The sequence below is a fragment of the Callospermophilus lateralis genome, chromosome 2 (assembly GCF_048772815.1).
Source record: "Callospermophilus lateralis isolate mCalLat2 chromosome 2, mCalLat2.hap1, whole genome shotgun sequence".
In the NCBI taxonomy this organism is placed as follows: domain Eukaryota; kingdom Metazoa; phylum Chordata; class Mammalia; order Rodentia; family Sciuridae; genus Callospermophilus; species Callospermophilus lateralis.
The window spans coordinates 189,511,906-189,529,862 of NC_135306.1; the positions used below are offsets into that span (position 1 = coordinate 189,511,906).

General features: G+C 41.2%; 1 protein-coding gene across 1 annotated transcript in view; it reads left to right on the top strand.

The window, feature by feature from the left end:
* Positions 1 to 7,019: 7,019 nt before the first annotated feature.
* The window catches only part of Alkbh3 (alkB homolog 3, alpha-ketoglutarate dependent dioxygenase), a 33,599-nt gene continuing 22,661 nt past the window's right edge, over positions 7,020 to 17,957 (top strand). The window contains exons 1-7 of the mRNA XM_076844351.1: positions 7,020 to 7,109; positions 9,808 to 9,956; positions 10,321 to 10,424; positions 11,313 to 11,347; positions 13,859 to 13,906; positions 15,257 to 15,360; positions 16,997 to 17,085. Coding sequence (XP_076700466.1) covers positions 9,878 to 9,956; positions 10,321 to 10,424; positions 11,313 to 11,347; positions 13,859 to 13,906; positions 15,257 to 15,360; positions 16,997 to 17,085 — 459 coding nt within the window. The 5' untranslated portion in view covers positions 7,020 to 7,109; positions 9,808 to 9,877. The remainder of the gene's footprint in view (positions 7,110 to 9,807; positions 9,957 to 10,320; positions 10,425 to 11,312; positions 11,348 to 13,858; positions 13,907 to 15,256; positions 15,361 to 16,996; positions 17,086 to 17,957) is intronic.

Consider the following 17,957-nt stretch of genomic DNA (forward strand, 5'->3'; position numbering starts at 1 on the left):
TGAAGCTTAATAGGAGGTGGCAAGGGAGGACTGTCTTAGTACCCCAAGCAGGGCAGAGAAGGGTGGGTTTGAAAAGAGCCAAAGGGATTGAGAACTCACACAGCCCATTTTTTCCACCACTCAGTTGCCATATGCCCCCTCTGCACACATTTTAAAAGCTCCATTTCCACCTATAAAGATATATCCTTCATATAAGTGATGAAGTTCTGAAATTTCAAAACTCTACCCACTGCTGACTATGTTTACTATTCCTCAAATCCAGTCATGATCCCATTGAATATTCTGTTAACCTAAAAATCAAATTGTAAAAGTAATTTCCAGCAGTGTGTGTATGTATAAATATTGGGATGGAGGGAAGAGAGTGGTTATCATATAAAAATTAGCATGTACAAGGAAGGAGAAAAATACATGAAGCCCATCAATCTTTGGTTATGAAGCCACAGTTGATATCTGTGGTTGCTTCTTTTACTACTCCTTCCACATTTCCTTTGCTTTTTTAAAGTTTTTTTAAATATTTATTTTTTAGGTGTAGATGGACACAACACAATGCCTTTATTTTTTTATGTGGTGCTTGGATCGAACCTGGGTCCCGCCTGTGCTAGGCGAGCACTTTATCGCTGAGCCACAATCCCAGCCCCAATTTCCCTTGCTTTTAGCTAGAACCTCAGATGATTGGTTCCTTTTCCTGGTGGAGGACCCAAATCCTTATTCCTAAGGAACCAAGTTATTAATCATTTTGTGTTGCTGCTGTTTTCTGTTAATATTATGAACATGAAGCACTAAGATGCAACCCAGAAAATCCCCTTGGTTCTAAACACAGTACTTGGCCCCTTTATGAAGCAGCAACACAACATTTTCTGGGTGATTGGAATCAATCACTCAGCCAACAGGATAGTGCCTTTTGGTTCAGTGTCATAAGGAATCCAGAGTGGCCAGTTTTATATCCCAATTAAGTGGAACCATTGTTTTATCCCCACTAGAAGCAATCCCATCCTAAGAATTCAGTTCCCAAAACTAGTAGTGCTCAAATTTTATAGGTCAGGAAACAAGTGGGTTACGATGTATTAATGAGAGAAGTTGCTCTCATTTCCAGCCTTTGATTCTCAAGTCATTCTGAGATGACCATGTCATGTCTGTGATTCAAGGCATATATTGCATCCAATAATTCAGAACTCCACCCCTCAGGGGGTTGTCTTCCAACTGGGGCCACAATTGACTTTTCAGTCAGCCATTCTGTCTTTCAAGAAGCCCTGCTGTTTCCAGGGAGCTCATTTCACGGGCATAAACCCACTTATGTACTTCCTTTTCTGAAAAATGAGTTCCTTGACCAGGAGCAATGCTATGGGTTATGCCATGATGGTGAATAAGACATTCGGTTAGGCCGTAGATGGTGATGCTGGCCAAAGCAGTGTAGGCAAGGAAGGTAAAAAAAAGTCCATATCTGGAATATGTGTATATTCCAGTGAGAATAAATCTCTACCCTCTCCATGATGAAAAGGGTACAATGTAATCAATATGCCACCAAGTGGCTGGGTGGTCACCTGAGGAATTAGTGACAGATGGTAGGCTCAGTAGTCTTAACATTTGCCGATTAGGTTCAGAGCAGTAGCATCACCCAGCTCAGCTTTGGTGAGGGGTAATCCATGATGAGCCCATGCACGTCCCCCACTCCTGCCACCGTAGCTACTTTGCATGGACCTATTGAATAAGTCCTGAAAAGAGATTATCTGGCTCTAATAGAGAGTGCTGTTTTATCCACCCCACTAGTAAAACAATTCTTTACAGGAGATGCTTTCGATCAGCATTCAAGTGGAACACAAATGTCTTCCCAGTATCGTCCACCTACTTTATCTTCCCCAGACTTCCTTGTCACAGTCTTCCAATTGCTGATCCTTTCACGTATCCAACCATCCAGCCAACTCAGGACTCCTCATGAATCAGTATAGGCTGTACTTCTGGCCATTTCTTACTAAAGACAAAGTGGACAACCAAATGTACTGCTTGAGGTTCTACCACTGGGAAGCTTTTCCTTCGTCTCTGTCCTTCGAGGTCACACCTGAGTGGGGTTATAGCGCTGTAGCAGTCCACATTGGGGTGGCACCAGCATATCATGTAAACTCTCCTGTAAAAGCAGGCCATCTGGAAGCACTACTGAGTCTACTAGTTGTCAGGAATGCCAGAGGCTACAGACATGGGTTGAGGGAGTGGAGGCGTGCAGCAGAAGTTGATATTGAAGGTCTGCACTACCTGCTCATGCAATTTACCCCTACCTCCAGACCCATGTAAGTCCAATCTCTTATATACCGTTTCCATCTTGCTGCTATGTATGGCCCACTTTAAAGCCTGGTGAGTCAGACAGCCCTCGGTCCATGATGAGAAGCCCAGAACACCAATAGTCACCTAATGTCCCCATGTTAGGTTTTCAGTCTCTACCAAGTTGCAGTTGCAAGCTAGAAGCTATTTATATAAAGGAGAATAATTATCAGTGAAGGAGGTCAATGATTTGCTTTAAAATCCTAGAGTTCTGAGTTGTGATCCTCCTATTAGTGCTCAGCAGAGGCTTCATACAGTGTCCCTACTGACAACAGACACAAGTATTACTTACACTAAGAGAGTGTTAAGTATTATTGTATCTCCTGGATCACAAGGTCAAGTGTTAGAGCAGCTTACATGACAACCTCAAATCACTGCACAGTCTTCTGTTGACCTGGCCCACAGTCCTTATCAGCAGACTTATAGTTGATTCTGTAGAGTTGCATATTCAAATGTAGTATAACTTGCCCCGCCAAAAGCAATGCACCTTTTGTCTTTCACCTTGGAGTGAATATCTCAACATGCCCCAGAAACTTCAATGACGTTGGGGACCCCTGAATTTTCGTGGGGTTTATCTCCCAGCCTGTGGTTCACACACGTCATACTAAAGTGTCTTAAATACTTTCTACCTTCTCATCACATCCAATCTGCATATTGTCATCATTATAGTAGACCTGTGATATGTTCTTCAGGATGATGTGTGGACTATTATGATCACATACAGTAGGAGGACTGAGCTACCCCTGAGGCAAGACTTATAAGAGTGTACTGTTGGCCCTGCCAAGTAAAGACAGAATGTTCCCTGCAAGCTGATATGGAGGAAAAGGCATTATCCAGGTCAATAGCAGCATACCAAAAGCAAAGGGTCATGTTAACTGGTACAGTAAAAATAGTATATCTGGGACAGCAGCTACTTTGGCATCACTACCTGAATGAATTTACAATAATTCTCAGTTATTCTCCAAAATCCATTTGACTTCTTCACAGGTCAACAATGAATCAGATGGAACTGTGATAGGTATTATCATCCAATTTTCCAAGTTTTTGGCTATGGCATTAACTTCCAAAATTCCCCCTGGGGATGTGGAATTGATGCTGTTTACCATCTTAGTAGCAAGGGGAAGTTCCAGGATTTCCACTTAGCCTTTCCTACCAACTCACCATCAGTCTATAGGCCAGAGAGTCAATATGGATTTTCTGCATATTGCAAAATATGTCTAATCCAGTTATATGGTCAGGAACTGTGCCTATAACCATAGAGTAAAACTATGAGGCAACTGCCACTCAACCTTGAGCTAAGATTCTATCTCTCACCTGACCAGTGTAAGTCCTCGATTTTGCAGATGCTCCACAGTGGTAATTTAGGTTCCTGATGACTAGCCTTAGTTCTGAGCCAGAGTCCAGTGACCCCTAAAAGGTCTGGGTATTTATACTTCCTCAACATGTAGTCTTTCTAGTAAAAAATGAAGAGTTGGAGGAAATTTTAAACTATATACTTGTGTCGGTGGTGGGATATCCTCCCTTGAGCAGACCTGGCCTCCTCTTCAATTAAGAGATTTCAGCCTGTGCTATAACTTAGGTCTGGAAACTAGGTGGCAGACAACGTCTGTCCACTTTGGGAATTCAGGTCTAGTTTTTGGCTACTAAACTGAGGTTTCTGTTTTTTTTTTTTTTTTTGTATTAGATCAATAATTTAATAGGGGGCTTATCTATTTCACACCTAGAGATATAAGGGCAACTTCTAAAGATCCCTATAGGCCAGGTTTGTTTTCAAAATTACTGAAATATCCCTACTGCTCTATGGAGTTGATGTGCCCACCTTTGCCAACTACATGCTGCCACTTGGCCTTATCACCTTCACAAAAAATCATGGAGCCCAACACAGTGGTGGCATCTGTATGGTCATACCTCACCTACAAAGGAGAGAGCACATACAGAGCTCTGCAGGATACTGCAGGATATTGAGAAATACTTTATAGTGAATACTATTCCTTCCCAACAGATGCCTTAACATTCACAAGAGAAACTTGCAAGAACACAAGCTGAACTAACATTGTAAATGTGCCCACAGGGAGATGTCAATACTTAGAGAAAGGAGTATCTTCTGGGCCTTCTTGAGGGACACAGCTTTTATGTTCAGGAACAGGTCAAGGTCATAAATGATAAATCTAGTCCAACAATTCTCCCTCTTGTCTTTGGGCTTCCTCTTCCACATCATGCTTTAGCATCTCAATAGTATTAACTATAGACCACCGTTGAGTTAAAGTTTTAGTAAATCCAGCCAACAAGTTGCTAAGAGTCACCTCCAGATGCATGAGTCGACACAGTAAGTCTGCAAGTCCATCTCTTGTGTGTCCACATGAATTAATTAGGCTTGATCTAATATTACATACTCCTTTCCTTAGATTAGAACACTTAGAATCTACTTCCATATTTGTTTCCCAGGTTTCTGCTAATACATATTAGTGAAATCTTCTAATTCCTTTGGAGTGCAAACTATTCTCTCCTGTATGATAGTGTGTAAAGGCCCAACTACTGCACTGACATTTGAATCTAGATATGGGTCTAGTGGCAATGGGACAGAAAGAGGGGCAATGGGTTGTGGTGAGTCTTGTGGAGAAGGAACCTCCCTTTTCCAATTATTTGGCCAAGGTAAGGGTTTCATAGCATTTTCAAGCAAAGAATGAGTAGTCTCCTCTGTCATAGTAATACAAGCTACTTTCCACAGTCAACAAAGAATCAGGTGAATTGGATGTTCAAGACTGTCAATTATCTGTGTCCAAGCAGAGTCCTTACTTCAAGTTTGGAGGTTCCATTCCTTCCTAAACTGATGCCTTAACTTTCACAAAAGAAACTTGCAAGACCATAAACTGAATTAACATTGTAAATGAGTTCACAGGGTGATATCACATACTGCTGGCCACTGTGCACTGAAGATCTCAGCTGAGAGAAGCACAGTAGAAATAGGAACAAGAGCCCCTTCTTATTTCAGCGTTCTTCCTGTATCCTCTGTTGGTGAAGCTTACTGCCCATTGGGCCAAATGACAAGGGAGAAACATTCTAGTGTTCTGATCCAGGCAATGAGGAGTGGGTTTGAAGCTGAGGATCAATGGGTTCATCCATAGTACATCTGGTCTTCATTCCTCTCTGATGGTCTCTACCACCACCCCATGATGAAAACACAAGTACTGCAAATAGAAATGAGGAAAAGGAGACCAAAACGAGGACATCCAGATCAGAAAGACGATCTTCCTAATACTATATACTTACCTGTATCTGGGAAGACCAATCATCTGTTTGCTCAGGACTGTCAGGTAATTAGCACTTAAAGTCCTGCATCCTGAGAAACCCCTTAGTCCCAAACAAACTGGACTGATTTCTAATGCTACAAATGTCCCAGACGTTTTCTAACTTTCTGTGCATCAGAACCATCTTGTGCATAGCTAATAATACCTGCATGTGATTTTTTTTTTAATGCAGTGATTTCAGATGCAAACAGGCCATGGATTGATTTTTGAAAAACATTCAACTTGGAGGCTGAACAAGTGTTAATGATTACTTGTAGGGACTCCTCAATCCAGACTTCTTCCTGTTCCAAAACTATAATCATCGAAAAGAACAAAATAACATCCTTTGGGAGCTACAGCCAAGGTTCCTGAGCCAGAAGACATTGACAAATTACTAGTTGATAGAGGGGAAAAGATAAAAAATACTGTCAGGCCTCCCCCTCCTTTCAGTTCTAAGATAAATCATTTTCCCTTCAATATCAGAAAGCATAACAAAGAGAAATGGATGCTGTGAAAATTGGACTTGACAGTAGCAACAATATGGGTACAATTATAGGGTACACTGAGCTTCCTGCAGGTAACCACTATCTAGTATCAGGTATCCGAACGACCACGTTCGGATAGCTAACTTAAATTCAGTGCTATATTTACTGCTTTCCCATCTTAAGGTGCATGGCTTAACACAGCCACTTTTAAGAGGCAAGAGCGCAGATGGAGTGAAGAGAAGACATCCTTCTTTAACACTTTTTAGATTTATTGAATTTCTGTTGTTTTCCGCGCACTGTTCTAAAGTCTTTAAAAACATCACTTCATTTATCAGCCCCGGGTGATATACACCTAGTAAGTGGTGGCATTTGGACTGGAATTTAGGTCTGTTCACTCGGGCAAACCCTGGTTAACGCTGTAGAGCAGAGACCAACAAGGCGTGGTCCCAGGTCTGGTCGTCAGTGCTACAATCCAGACAAGTCCAGGCTGCAATGTGAACATAAAGGACGCGCATCTTAGGCTTTCACTGTTTCAGGACAAAACGCAGATCCGTTGGTTGGGCGCACTATGACCTGGTACTCCAAGTCCCTCACTCTCCCAACGGCTGCGCTGGGACGCGGTCGCTCTTTCCGCATCTCCAGTTTCGAGGAGTTCACGTCCTGAGCACCTGGGCTTAGGAGGCGTGTCTTCACTTCCTCCCTCGCCAGACCCCGGCCTCTCGCACCCAAGCACCTTCAATCCCCACTCTCAGCTTCAACCGGATTCAGCTTCTTCTGCGCCTCGGCCCTCCAGGCGCAGGGTACGTGAGCTACCCGGATTCCGAGCCGGCACCGGAAGCGGCCGCGTTGGGCCCGTGACGTATGAAGGAAGTGCATGACGCCGCGTCCTGTGGTTGGTAGATGCCGGAGTCGGTGCTTCACTCTTAAGGTTCCCCGCCGGACCACACGCTGCGGAGGGTCAGGCACCCCGGCGCTGCTTTTAGGCGGAGCGGCTTTGGATCTCTGAGCCGCGCTCCGCCCTCAGGTGCGCTCTCCGAGCTTTCCGCTGGGGGTCTCGGGCTGGGGGTGTGAGGGCCGCCCCTGAGGTCCGTTCCTGGGAGGCCGCTGGGACCACATCCTGGGCCTCCTTAAGGAGAAGGGTCTAGATTAGGGAAAGGAGCCCTAATCCAGGACAAGGCTGGCTTAATCCGCACCCCAACGTAAGGGGGGCGGTGTTGATTTCTCTGTTTATCGAGGAAGAAGCGGGCTCAGAAAGGGGCAGTCATCTGTCACAGGTTATGCCGCTGGGAACTGACAGATGTGGTTGGAGCGAGTCCTGGCAGGCCCCGGAGTGCCTGCAGAAGGAGCCTTGAGCTTTCTCTGCACAGGGATCCCGGGCTGGAGGCTAACAGGCAGATTTGGGACTCCACAGTGGAGTGACTCTAGGGTTGGGGATCTGGAATATGATTTTTCAGCAGTTGCCCCCTGACAAATCACATGCTTCCCTGTGCTCGGCGTGTGCGGTTGAGCAGGCCATGGCCCCTTTGAGGATGACAGCTAGTTGTTGTGTTAAGATTTTAAGGCCTTAATTCAGAGAAGATGCCAAACAGGGACACACATCTCGTGGGACTGGAGAACTGGTCTTAATTATGTCATGTACTCCTATAGGCAAATGACAACCCCTATCATCTCCCTACTTATTAAAGGAAGTAATTTTTATCATCTAGGAGAAATTGTTAAACGTAAGATTCCTGGGCCCAGCGTTTGGGGCATGGGACCTGGGAATCTGTAAGCTAAACAAGCTATAAAATGAACTTGTTACTTTATTTACAGAACTTGAGATGTGAACCTTTTTAAGACCGGTAAAGAAGCGGGTTATAGATTCAGAACATGTGGCCTGACCTCCTTTGTTTTCGTTTTTTTGTAGCTGTGAATATTTCTGTAAATGGGTTAAGCTTTTATTGACAAAAATATCAAATCAGTGTTACTGGCTGTTATGAGGTGGATTTTTTTCAATTAAAGACTGGAACTTACTTAAATTTTAATATTAATATACCCACTATTAATTTCCTCAACTGTACATACATACTGGCACATTATCTGCAGTGTTTTTATTTTTAGTTGTAGTTGGACATAATACCTTTATTTTATTTATTTATTTTTATGTGGTGCTGAGGATCAAACCCAGGGCCTTGCATGTGCTAGGCGAGTGCTCTACCGCTGAGCCACAACTGCAGCCCTACAGTGTTTTTATAATAAAGAATAACACCTTTATCTATCCTAAATCAGATTTTTCTGGAGGCAGGCCATAGATATTTTTAATTTTTTTAATATACTGGAGATTTTTTTTTTTTTTTTTTTGGTACCAGGGATTGAACCCAGGGGCGCTTAACCACTGAGTCACATCCTCAGCCCCTTTTTATATTTTAGATATAGGGTTCCCCTAAGTTGCTTAGGGCCTCGCTAAGTTGCTAAGGCTGGCTTTGAACTTGTGATCCTCTTGCCTCAGCCTCCCAAGCTGCTGGGATTATGTGTGTGTTCCACCACACTTGGCCATACTGGAGATTGAACCCAGTGGTGCTCCACCACATCTCCAGCACCCACTTCCCACCTTTAAGGCAGAGTCTTTCCGAGTTGCCCAGATTGGCCTTGAACTGCTGTCTTCCTGCTACAGCCTCTTGAGTAACTGGGATTACACGTGCATACCATTGTGCCCTGATTTTCTTTTTAATTTTTATTTTTAACTGACTAATGATAATTGTATATCAGATACATATTGATGTTTCAATATATGTTAACATTATAGAATGATTAAGTCAAGCTAATAAATTTATCACCTAACATACTTATCATTTTTGTGGTAAAAACATTTAAAATTGATTCCTAGCAATTTTGAAATATACAGTCACCATTTCATGTATTAGATTACTAACACTCCTCTTGTCTAAATGAAACATTGTACCTATGACCATTGTCTTTCATTTCCCCCTTCTGTCCCTGTCTTCTAATAATCACCATCTACTCTTTACTTTTATGAGTTTGACAGTTTTAGATTCTACACAGTATTTGTCTTTCTATGCCTGTCTTATTCACATAGCATGAAGTCCTCCAGGTTCATTTGCCATGGGTGTTTTTTGCTTTGTTTTTGTTTTTGGTACCACAGATGGAACCCAGGGGCACTTAACTGCTGAGCCACATCCTCAGCCTTTTTTAATTTTGAGACTGGGTCTTGGTAAATTGCTCGGGGCCTCACTAAGTTGGTGAGGCTAGCTTTGAACTTGTGATCCTTATGCCCCAGACTCCCTAGCCACAGGGATTTACAGGCATGCTCCACTGTGTCTGGCCCGCGGGTGCTTTTAATAAGCTTCTAGGGATGCTTGGTAATGGAATATGGAAATATTCTTGGAAACTGAATCTTAGCCTATTTCTCAACGTCCATATAGGGGACAATGGGAGTATTATAGCTTCCTTATGTAATTTATGATAGTTCCTGGTTTTAGAATTTCTTAATATGCACTTGTGAAAGAAGTAAAAGTACTATGATGAGCTTCCAAAGGATAAGCCAGCAGTCCCAAGTGACTTAGTAGGCTCCTTGGTTGAGATGTTGTGATGACAGAAATGGATTTATGTAGAAGCTCTGATTGTTATTGAGCTATCTCTTTTGCCTGAGAGGATTATAATTACCTCTTAATAGGACAAGCTTTCACAATCCTAACTAAAAGTGCCTTTTTTTTTTTTAACAGCTATCTTTGTGTGGTTTGTATCAGGAATGAAATCATCTGAAAGCTCAGAGCAGAAACCTTTTTGGTCAACATGGAAGACAAAAGAAGGCGAGCCCGAGTGCAGGGAGCCTGGGCTGCCCCTGCCCAAAGCCAGGCTACTGCGAAGCCAGGCAAGAACCTGTAGGACTTGTGGGGGGATGTTCATGGATGAGGACAGCTATCATCCTCTTTTTTATATGTCCTTTTGGCTTATAATAAACTCCCATTTCAGTTGATGTTAAGGAACTGTTTAAAACATAGCTGGCATTTTGTCTGGTTTTGTGTATGATGAGCTAAAGGTCACTCTTTGGTGTTCCTCATATTTAGTCAATACCCTCAAACCCTTCACAGTGTGCAAGGTTTTCTGTTGACTTTACCAATTAATTTTTGATGTCATAAATATCATCTCCAAGTGGGTTTTATTGGTCCTTACCCAGCAGAAGTTTATGGGAACGGACTTTTCCTTGGCTTAAGGTGATCCTTCTCCTATTTCAGCTACCACTGCTAGGAGCCATCTCCACCAGACTTCTAGTCAGACCTGGAGGAACAAGGAGCCTCATCTGTCTGACAGAGAGTTTGTGTTTAGAGAACCTCAGCAGGTAAAGTCTTATTTCTCCTTCAACAGTAACAAACATAGCAGGGACTCAGATAGTGTCTGAATAAATTTACTAATGAAGAGCAGAGCAAAAATTCTATAATAATTAAGGAATGTGAAATATTTCAGTTCCCTCATATGTCTGAGGATTATTTGTATTCTGCCCCAGTTTATGGTCATATGTTATCTCCCCACCCTTTTTTTTGGCAGGGAGACTGTTCCATTAGTAGATGGGTGAATTTTCGCCATGATTCGGGCTTGCGTGGGTAATATGAGTTCTCACAATTCTAAACCATGCTGTCTCCAGTGATACTACAGCAGATGTCTTTGGAATTGAATTGAAATTTCATTTATTGTAGCAAAACGCTTGAGTCTCTTCTGAAAAAAGAGTAGGTTCACTTTTTAATGTTTCTTTTACTTATATTTTTCTTTTTTGCTGTGCTGGGGATTGAATGCAGGACCTTGCACATGTTAGGCAAGTGATCTATATCCCAGTTGTCACTTTTTAATAATATGGGGGGAAAAGGAGTTAAAAATCAGGCATCTTGCTAGAGTAATTATTGCAGAAATAGTTACCAAATGTCCTTATTTTATATGATGTCTTCTGTTGTTTTTTTTTTTTTTTAAATCTCCTTTATATAAAGAAGGTTTTTCCAGATCTCCTGGCCAGTGGGAAAATTGATTAATTCTAATTGTATTTTTCTGTCTGCTAGTAAATGTTCTTCTTTGAAGAGTGGAATTGAGGGTCTCTGATGGGATAGTGAGAGGTGGGAATAAAAAAGGGATAGTTATAAATCTGATTTATTTTGACCAGAAATGAGAAGATATGGTGAATGAGTCTCCTTGAGATTAGGAATCACTCAAGAATTAAAATCTGCCTGTTTCCTTGCAGGTAGTACGTAGAGCCCCAGAACCACGAGTGATTGAGTAAGTAACTTGCTGCCTTCCTGTAATTGTTGCCCACAATGAAAGGGAGAACCCAGGATCTTTCCCTCACTCTGAACTTTCTAGCTGGTTGAGAACGGCCCAATAAGTGTCTTAAGCCTACGCTGGAATGTGTCCATCTCAGATGTCTTTGAACTTGATCTTTTGGGAGAACTTTCTGAATCTGCTGATCATATGGAAAATGCAACAAGACCTCAGTACATTAAATTTTGATTCTGGTATAGATTTCCTGGCTGTATTTCACTGATATCTGCCAACAGTAAGCTAAAACATCTCTTGCTAAAGACAGAGGGGAATTTTTTCTGAGTCATCTGACCATGGCTTTTTGAGAAGTCTTGAAGTACCATCTTGCTAGCTGTGCTCATGAGAGCTGCTAGCAGTCCAGATGGCCTTACAGCCCATTTATTAAAACCACATGATTGTTTCACAGCAATTTAAATGATACTAAATATTCCTCTTATATTGATCTGTGTCAAAAATGGTTCTTATCCAAAATTGGAGAGAGATGCTTTGCCTTCTCTCCTGGTTCTCAGTTTCCATCTGATATAAATAAATTGTCAATAAAACCTATCCTGGGCTGGGGTTGTGGCTCAGCTGTAGAGTGCTTGCCTAGCAAGTGCGAGGCCCTGGGTCAATCCTCAGCACCACATAAAAATAAACAAAATAAAGATATTGTGTCCAACTAAAAAAAAAAAATTTTTTTTTTAAATAAAACCTATCCTTTTATTTTAGCAAATTAGCTTTAGGTGTGTGTTCTTACCCATGAGCCAAAATGAAATAGCCAAATAACATAACATAACATAGAAGAATTTGAAACCAACACAAATGTCAACATACTTCAAGGAAAATATCTAGTCTTCACTTTGTCACTAGTTAACTTTATAACTAATCCTTAGTTAAGTTCTTCCCATCTCTCTGGATTTTAGTTTCCTTATCTGTAAAATTAAGAATTTGGATTGCATATCACTCAAGGCTTAATCTAGTTCTAATGGTCTTTGATTTAAAAAAAAAATTAGTATAGCACTTCCTTCATTAACGATAAAGGGAATAAGCAAAACCCATTCCAAATGGGACATTCAGGCTGAAAAAAAAAATAGGTAATTGTCAGTTTGTAAGTCAAGAGAAGGATGACAAAATCCATTCCTGTTTGCTCTAGGGTTTGTTAATTCTTGTTATCTAAAGTTAACTTTGCAAAATTTTATATTTTTAATAATCAGAAGTGTGTTCCATATTAAGGGTGAGCCAGTTTCTAAATATAAGCCAAAATATATCATATTAAAACTTGTATTCATGCTCACACACCAGGAGATTATGTAGATAATTTACAGAAACGTGGCATTACTGTATAGACTGTATAGGTAATTTCTTTATTTTTGGCTTAAAGGGTCTATAAGAGATCAGAGATCATGAAGTACTAACTCCTATAACAGAAGGCGATATTGAAACCTGACCCTTTGCATATTCTCTGTAAGAAGGATCTGACACAGTAGTCTTGACTGATGGACCTGTCCAGTCTGGGCTGTTTTCCAAGTCTAATACACCCTGCACATCTGCAACATTTCTATACTTTTCCACATTTGATTTATTTCAGTAAACTTTTTTGCCCATCTGCTATATGCAGGCAATAGGTAACTATACCATCCCACTCCTTGTTTCTAAGGGACTGTCATCTAGAAAATGGAATAGACATGTAAACAAATTATAATCTTGTACATGGTAGAACAGTGTACTAATACTAGTCACAGGATGAGATTGATAACAATATTTGCATGGATTCAAGATCAGGAATTGTTTATAGGTGATGCTGAGTGAAATTTTTGAAGGGTAAATTATAATTCTCCAGGGTACCAAAGCTGAAGATGGATTGGGTTAGGGATGCTGGATGGCAGGAAGGCCTTCCAACATGTACGGGCTTAGAAATGCAGCCACACATACGTTCAGCAGATTCCAACGGTCAGTTGTTGCTGGAGGATGATGAGTCTGTGGGAGCTTTCAGAGAGGAAGTCAGATCATGAAGACCTTGAAGGCAATTTTGGGCAGCCATTAAAGGAATTTATTCAAAGGAGAAACCACATTAACATGTCTTTGAAAGCAACAGAAGCACAGAGCCCCAGGATGTGCTTGTTATTTACAGGATGTAAATACACCCTATTCCAAGTTCTCCAAAGGGAAGATACCCCATTTCTTTGTCTCTATTGATAACCTTTTGTGTAATAGATTCCAGGCTAAATTACGGGTGAAATATGAAAGAGAATGAGAATTGATTTTGTTCCACTTTTGTCTCCGTGGCCTGACCCTGTCTTCTGTTCCCAGTGCTGTTAATGATGTACCACCACCTTGCTGCTTATCTCAGTGGTAGAGGAAGGTGGGGTTGTGCCTCCCTCCTAGTGCTCTCTGGTTATGTGATTTTAGTGAGCCAGAGTTTAAGACTCCAGAGGACAGCCCTTCCCCCAGTGCCTCGTGCTAACACCTCTCTTTCCTTTGTTTCTTTAGCAGGGAGGGTGTGTATGAAATCAGCCTGGCACCCACAGGTGTATCTAGGTAAGTGACTCCTCACTTGAAAGGGACTGTAATTATCACCAAGTTATAATCTGTTAAAACAGACTTGTAATTTCTGCACTTTAAGTTCTTGGGGAATAAGAATTTTGTAATATATAATATTCTAGTGTGAAAATATTTTCATAGACTCCCTGTCAGATATAGTCACTATTACTACCCCAGCTTCTCAGATGAGGAACAGAAGCCTTGAGAGATTGAGTCCTTTTACAGCTGCGTAGTAACTTCATTTTAGAGTTGGGTTTAGTCTATCCTTGGCTTCTTGGCTGTGAGTCCTGCATTATATTATTATTGTATTATTTTTGTGAATTACTTACAAATACTAATTATGTAGTATTACATGTCATTTATATTGCTACATTAGGGTGGATTTCAGTAGTTAAAGTACAAGACATTAGCTATTATTTTAAAAACATTTTGAAAACCTCACCTTAATGCATAAGCCCGCTAATTGTCACTATAAAATTAATGAGACATTCAAAATAAATATAGCAGAGCTTACACATCTAAGTGAGTTGCTTAGAGGATCTTCTGCTAGACTTGGAAGTCTCTAAAAAGTTCGTTGGCACTGTTGTCATTATCACCCTGCTTGGAACCTCCCCTTTTAAGCAAAGCTACACAGAACCAGATGTATTATTTTGGTTGCAGCTTATTGTTAATTTGTTGTGGCTTCAGGTGAATTTTAAATAATGGAATGCACCTTCAGAGTGACGATTGGCTGCCACCAAGGCTCTTCAAGTGACTATCCCGTGGGCTTTCAGAACTTTTTTTGGAAAGATACACAAAATGATTTTGAGTTAAATTGGCATTGTTGAAATAAACATGCATTCAGTGAGAGAAAGGATCCTCATTTGCATCTGTTTATTTTGATATAGTCATTAATGATCTCTGTCTTCCCCTGTAATTGGCATAGTGTCTTAAAAGACCACTAGTTGTTAAACTAAAGATGAGTATGATCTTTGGGTTGTAAATGAGAAAACCAAGCTTCAGGAGAGTTAACTAACTTTCCAAAGATTTCACAGCTAAAAAACATGCTGATAATTTCTGGCCTTTAAATTCTTGGTATTTTTATTTGGTAATACTCAAATCTGAGTTGTGTTTGAATCAGTCTGTAGAAGCTCTCATATATCCCTTCATTTGGCTTAACATGGAAGAAGTTTATTTTATATTTGGAGCATTGTGACCTGGGTGATATTAGCCTTTGCTTGCTGTGGAGGGGTGAAATGACTTCATCTACCCACAGGAGGGAGGATCCAGGTGAACACTGCTCAGGGTTAGACATCTAACCCGTCTTTTCCATGTTCTTTAGCTAATAGCAGTTGTTTCTGCCTCAAGGGTGTGCTTGTATCCTGGCTTCCTTGACTTGAAAGAAGCTGACTGGATGTTGGAACAGCTTTGCCGGGACGTCCCCTGGAAACAGAGGATGGGCATCAGAGAGGGTGAGTAGATCTTCGAGGCGACAGTGGCACTGCCTTGGTCTCCCTCAGAGTGTTTTCCACTGTCTCTGCCTCTGCTCACCGCAGCCAGTCTTAAACAGAGATTTGACCTGACACCCTGAGGAGAAGCAGGAAGTAGCTAGTCACAGGGGACAGGAATACTCCAGGCAGAAGAGACTCTGGTGAAGGCCCAGAGATCAGGGAGGCCATGGTGAGAGCACAAGGGGCCAGGGGAGGCTGGGTTGCCTGCACTGCTGACACACTCCCTTTATGTCGGTTTCTCCCTCTGTTACTTCCAGAGATGCTAGCTTCCTTCTTTCCTCATGGAGGCGTCCAGAGTTTTCTTTTTTTCTGATCCTATTTGGCATACGTTTTTTGTTCCATTTACTCTTTTGACTTTTAATTCTCATTTCACTTTCACCAGAAGAGTCCAGTTTCTTCTGGTTTCAGCATCAGCACTCACTGAACTTGTGAAGCTGAAGCAGAATTTATTACCTGACCTGGAGCCTGTCCTTCCTCTGTAGGCAGCCACAGCCAACGCTGCCTGTTATGCCACAGATGGTCACTGGGGGTCGTCTGTGCTCTAGCGCGGTGTTTCCTCGGTGTTTCCTTCCTGGCACGTTGTGTGAATTTAAATTTTCTGTAAAGCAAGAGGCAATGTATCCTGACTTCATTTTTGTTATTCACACATCAGAACAGGAGTTAGCTTTTATGGGGCAACTTTCTCCCAAATCCCAGGAGTTTCTACAGCACAGCTTTGGTCGCATACCATACTTGCTCTATCATTCAAAGTAATTGTTAATTTTAAGCAAATGATAGTTAAGTAACTCTCTAATCCTTAGTTTTTATATCTTTAAGTTGAGCTAATAATAATAATACCTGTCTTATATGGTGGTTGTGTTAATTAAATGAGATAAGGCATGATAAACGCTTAACAGAATGCCTGGTACATAGTAAGTGGGCCTTTGCCAAGGTTAGCTGTCTTGTTTGTTTGTTTTGGCATTGAGGCTTAAACTCAGGACTTTGCCCCTGCTGAACATACACTTTACTGGTGAGCTGCGTCTCCAGTGCTGCTGCTGCTTACTGTGGTTGTAATTGATATTAGTTGTGGGAAAAACAGCAGATCTATAGATAGCTTCCTCTCTAAAAAACATCAAAAACTTCTGGCTAAAGCCAGATGTATGGTACAGTTGATCAGAACCCTTTTCCTTTATTTGGAATCAAAAGGGCTTGTGCAGTGTTGAACACAGGGGTGATTGCTTTGCCTTGTTTCTCTCATGGACATTGGTGCCACAAATTCCTGCTTGTAAAGGTCCAGGCTCCATATCCTGCCTTTTGAGACTCTTGTTTATGTCATCACTGAAACAAACAAGTCACAGTTCTCATCTCAGAGCCTTTGCTCAGGCTTTTTCTACTATTGTGTCTTCTCTGTCTCCTCTTCCTTGCTAACCCTACCTACCCGTCCTTCCCACCAAAGCCTAACATGTCCATGATGCTGGAACCTGGATCAGAGCCCATCCCTCTCTTCCTCTCTGTTTCTCCTGACCACTTGCACATTGCAAGGCCTATAGTTGATGCACAGTAGGTACACCTTGAATAGCACTAAACCATCTCAAGAGCCCTGTATTTTCTCTCTTAGATGTAACTTATCCACAACCAAGACTTACAGCATGGTATGGAGAACTTCCGTACACTTATTCAAGAATCACTATGGAACCAAATCCTCACGTATGTTGAAATATTGTCCTTGGTGTAATTTTATAGACTATCTATTGTAAGTTTTGAGAACTATAGAGTAACAATAAGCTGTCTTGCAAAGGTACAGGAGGGTTGCTAGTTCATAAAATCCTCTGGGTTTAAAATTGAGACTTTGTGCTAGTCATCCTTGATCCATAGATGAATTCAGGATGAGTGAAAACTGGAACTAGAGTAAGCTGGAACTGGAGTCCAGGATTTCAGAACATGAACTGTTTCTTCTGATACCTCCCTACCCAGGCTTTCTGGCTGTGACCCTTCTGTGTACACCCTGCTACACATTTGTTGTGTGGCTATATCCTTATGCCTAGCCAGTGAGGTTAGAATGACTTTTTCCATCTTTCAGACTTCTTTTCCTATTTATGAAAAAAAAAAAAACTGACTTTTTTTTTTGTTAACTTTGTATTCATTCTATGCCTTATATTTCCTCAGACTTCCAACTTATTACCACTTTGGCTTGTTTCTGCTGCTTTTTTGGTTTTTAAAAATTTCCATGACAGTAGACAAAGATATTTTAGTATATAAATTAAACTCGTCCAGCGGATGGAATTAAGATCCAAGAAATAACTCCCTGTTTAGTTCCTGGAATCTTGCCTTTGGCAAATAATGTTATGCTTTATTGAAAGAGACTGAAGAAAATGGAGTTTTGCTTGTGGCATTTGGATACAGAAATGTGACACATTTTGGAACTTATAGTAATATGTAAACACAAACCACCAATTTACTAAAATGTTCATAGATAAAACATTGTCTGGGATATTTTTTACAAAAGAGATATGCTTTGGTTCCTAGGGCTGTATTTAGAATGTGACCTAGGAAAGTGTCGAGACCCTTGTAACTGAGGT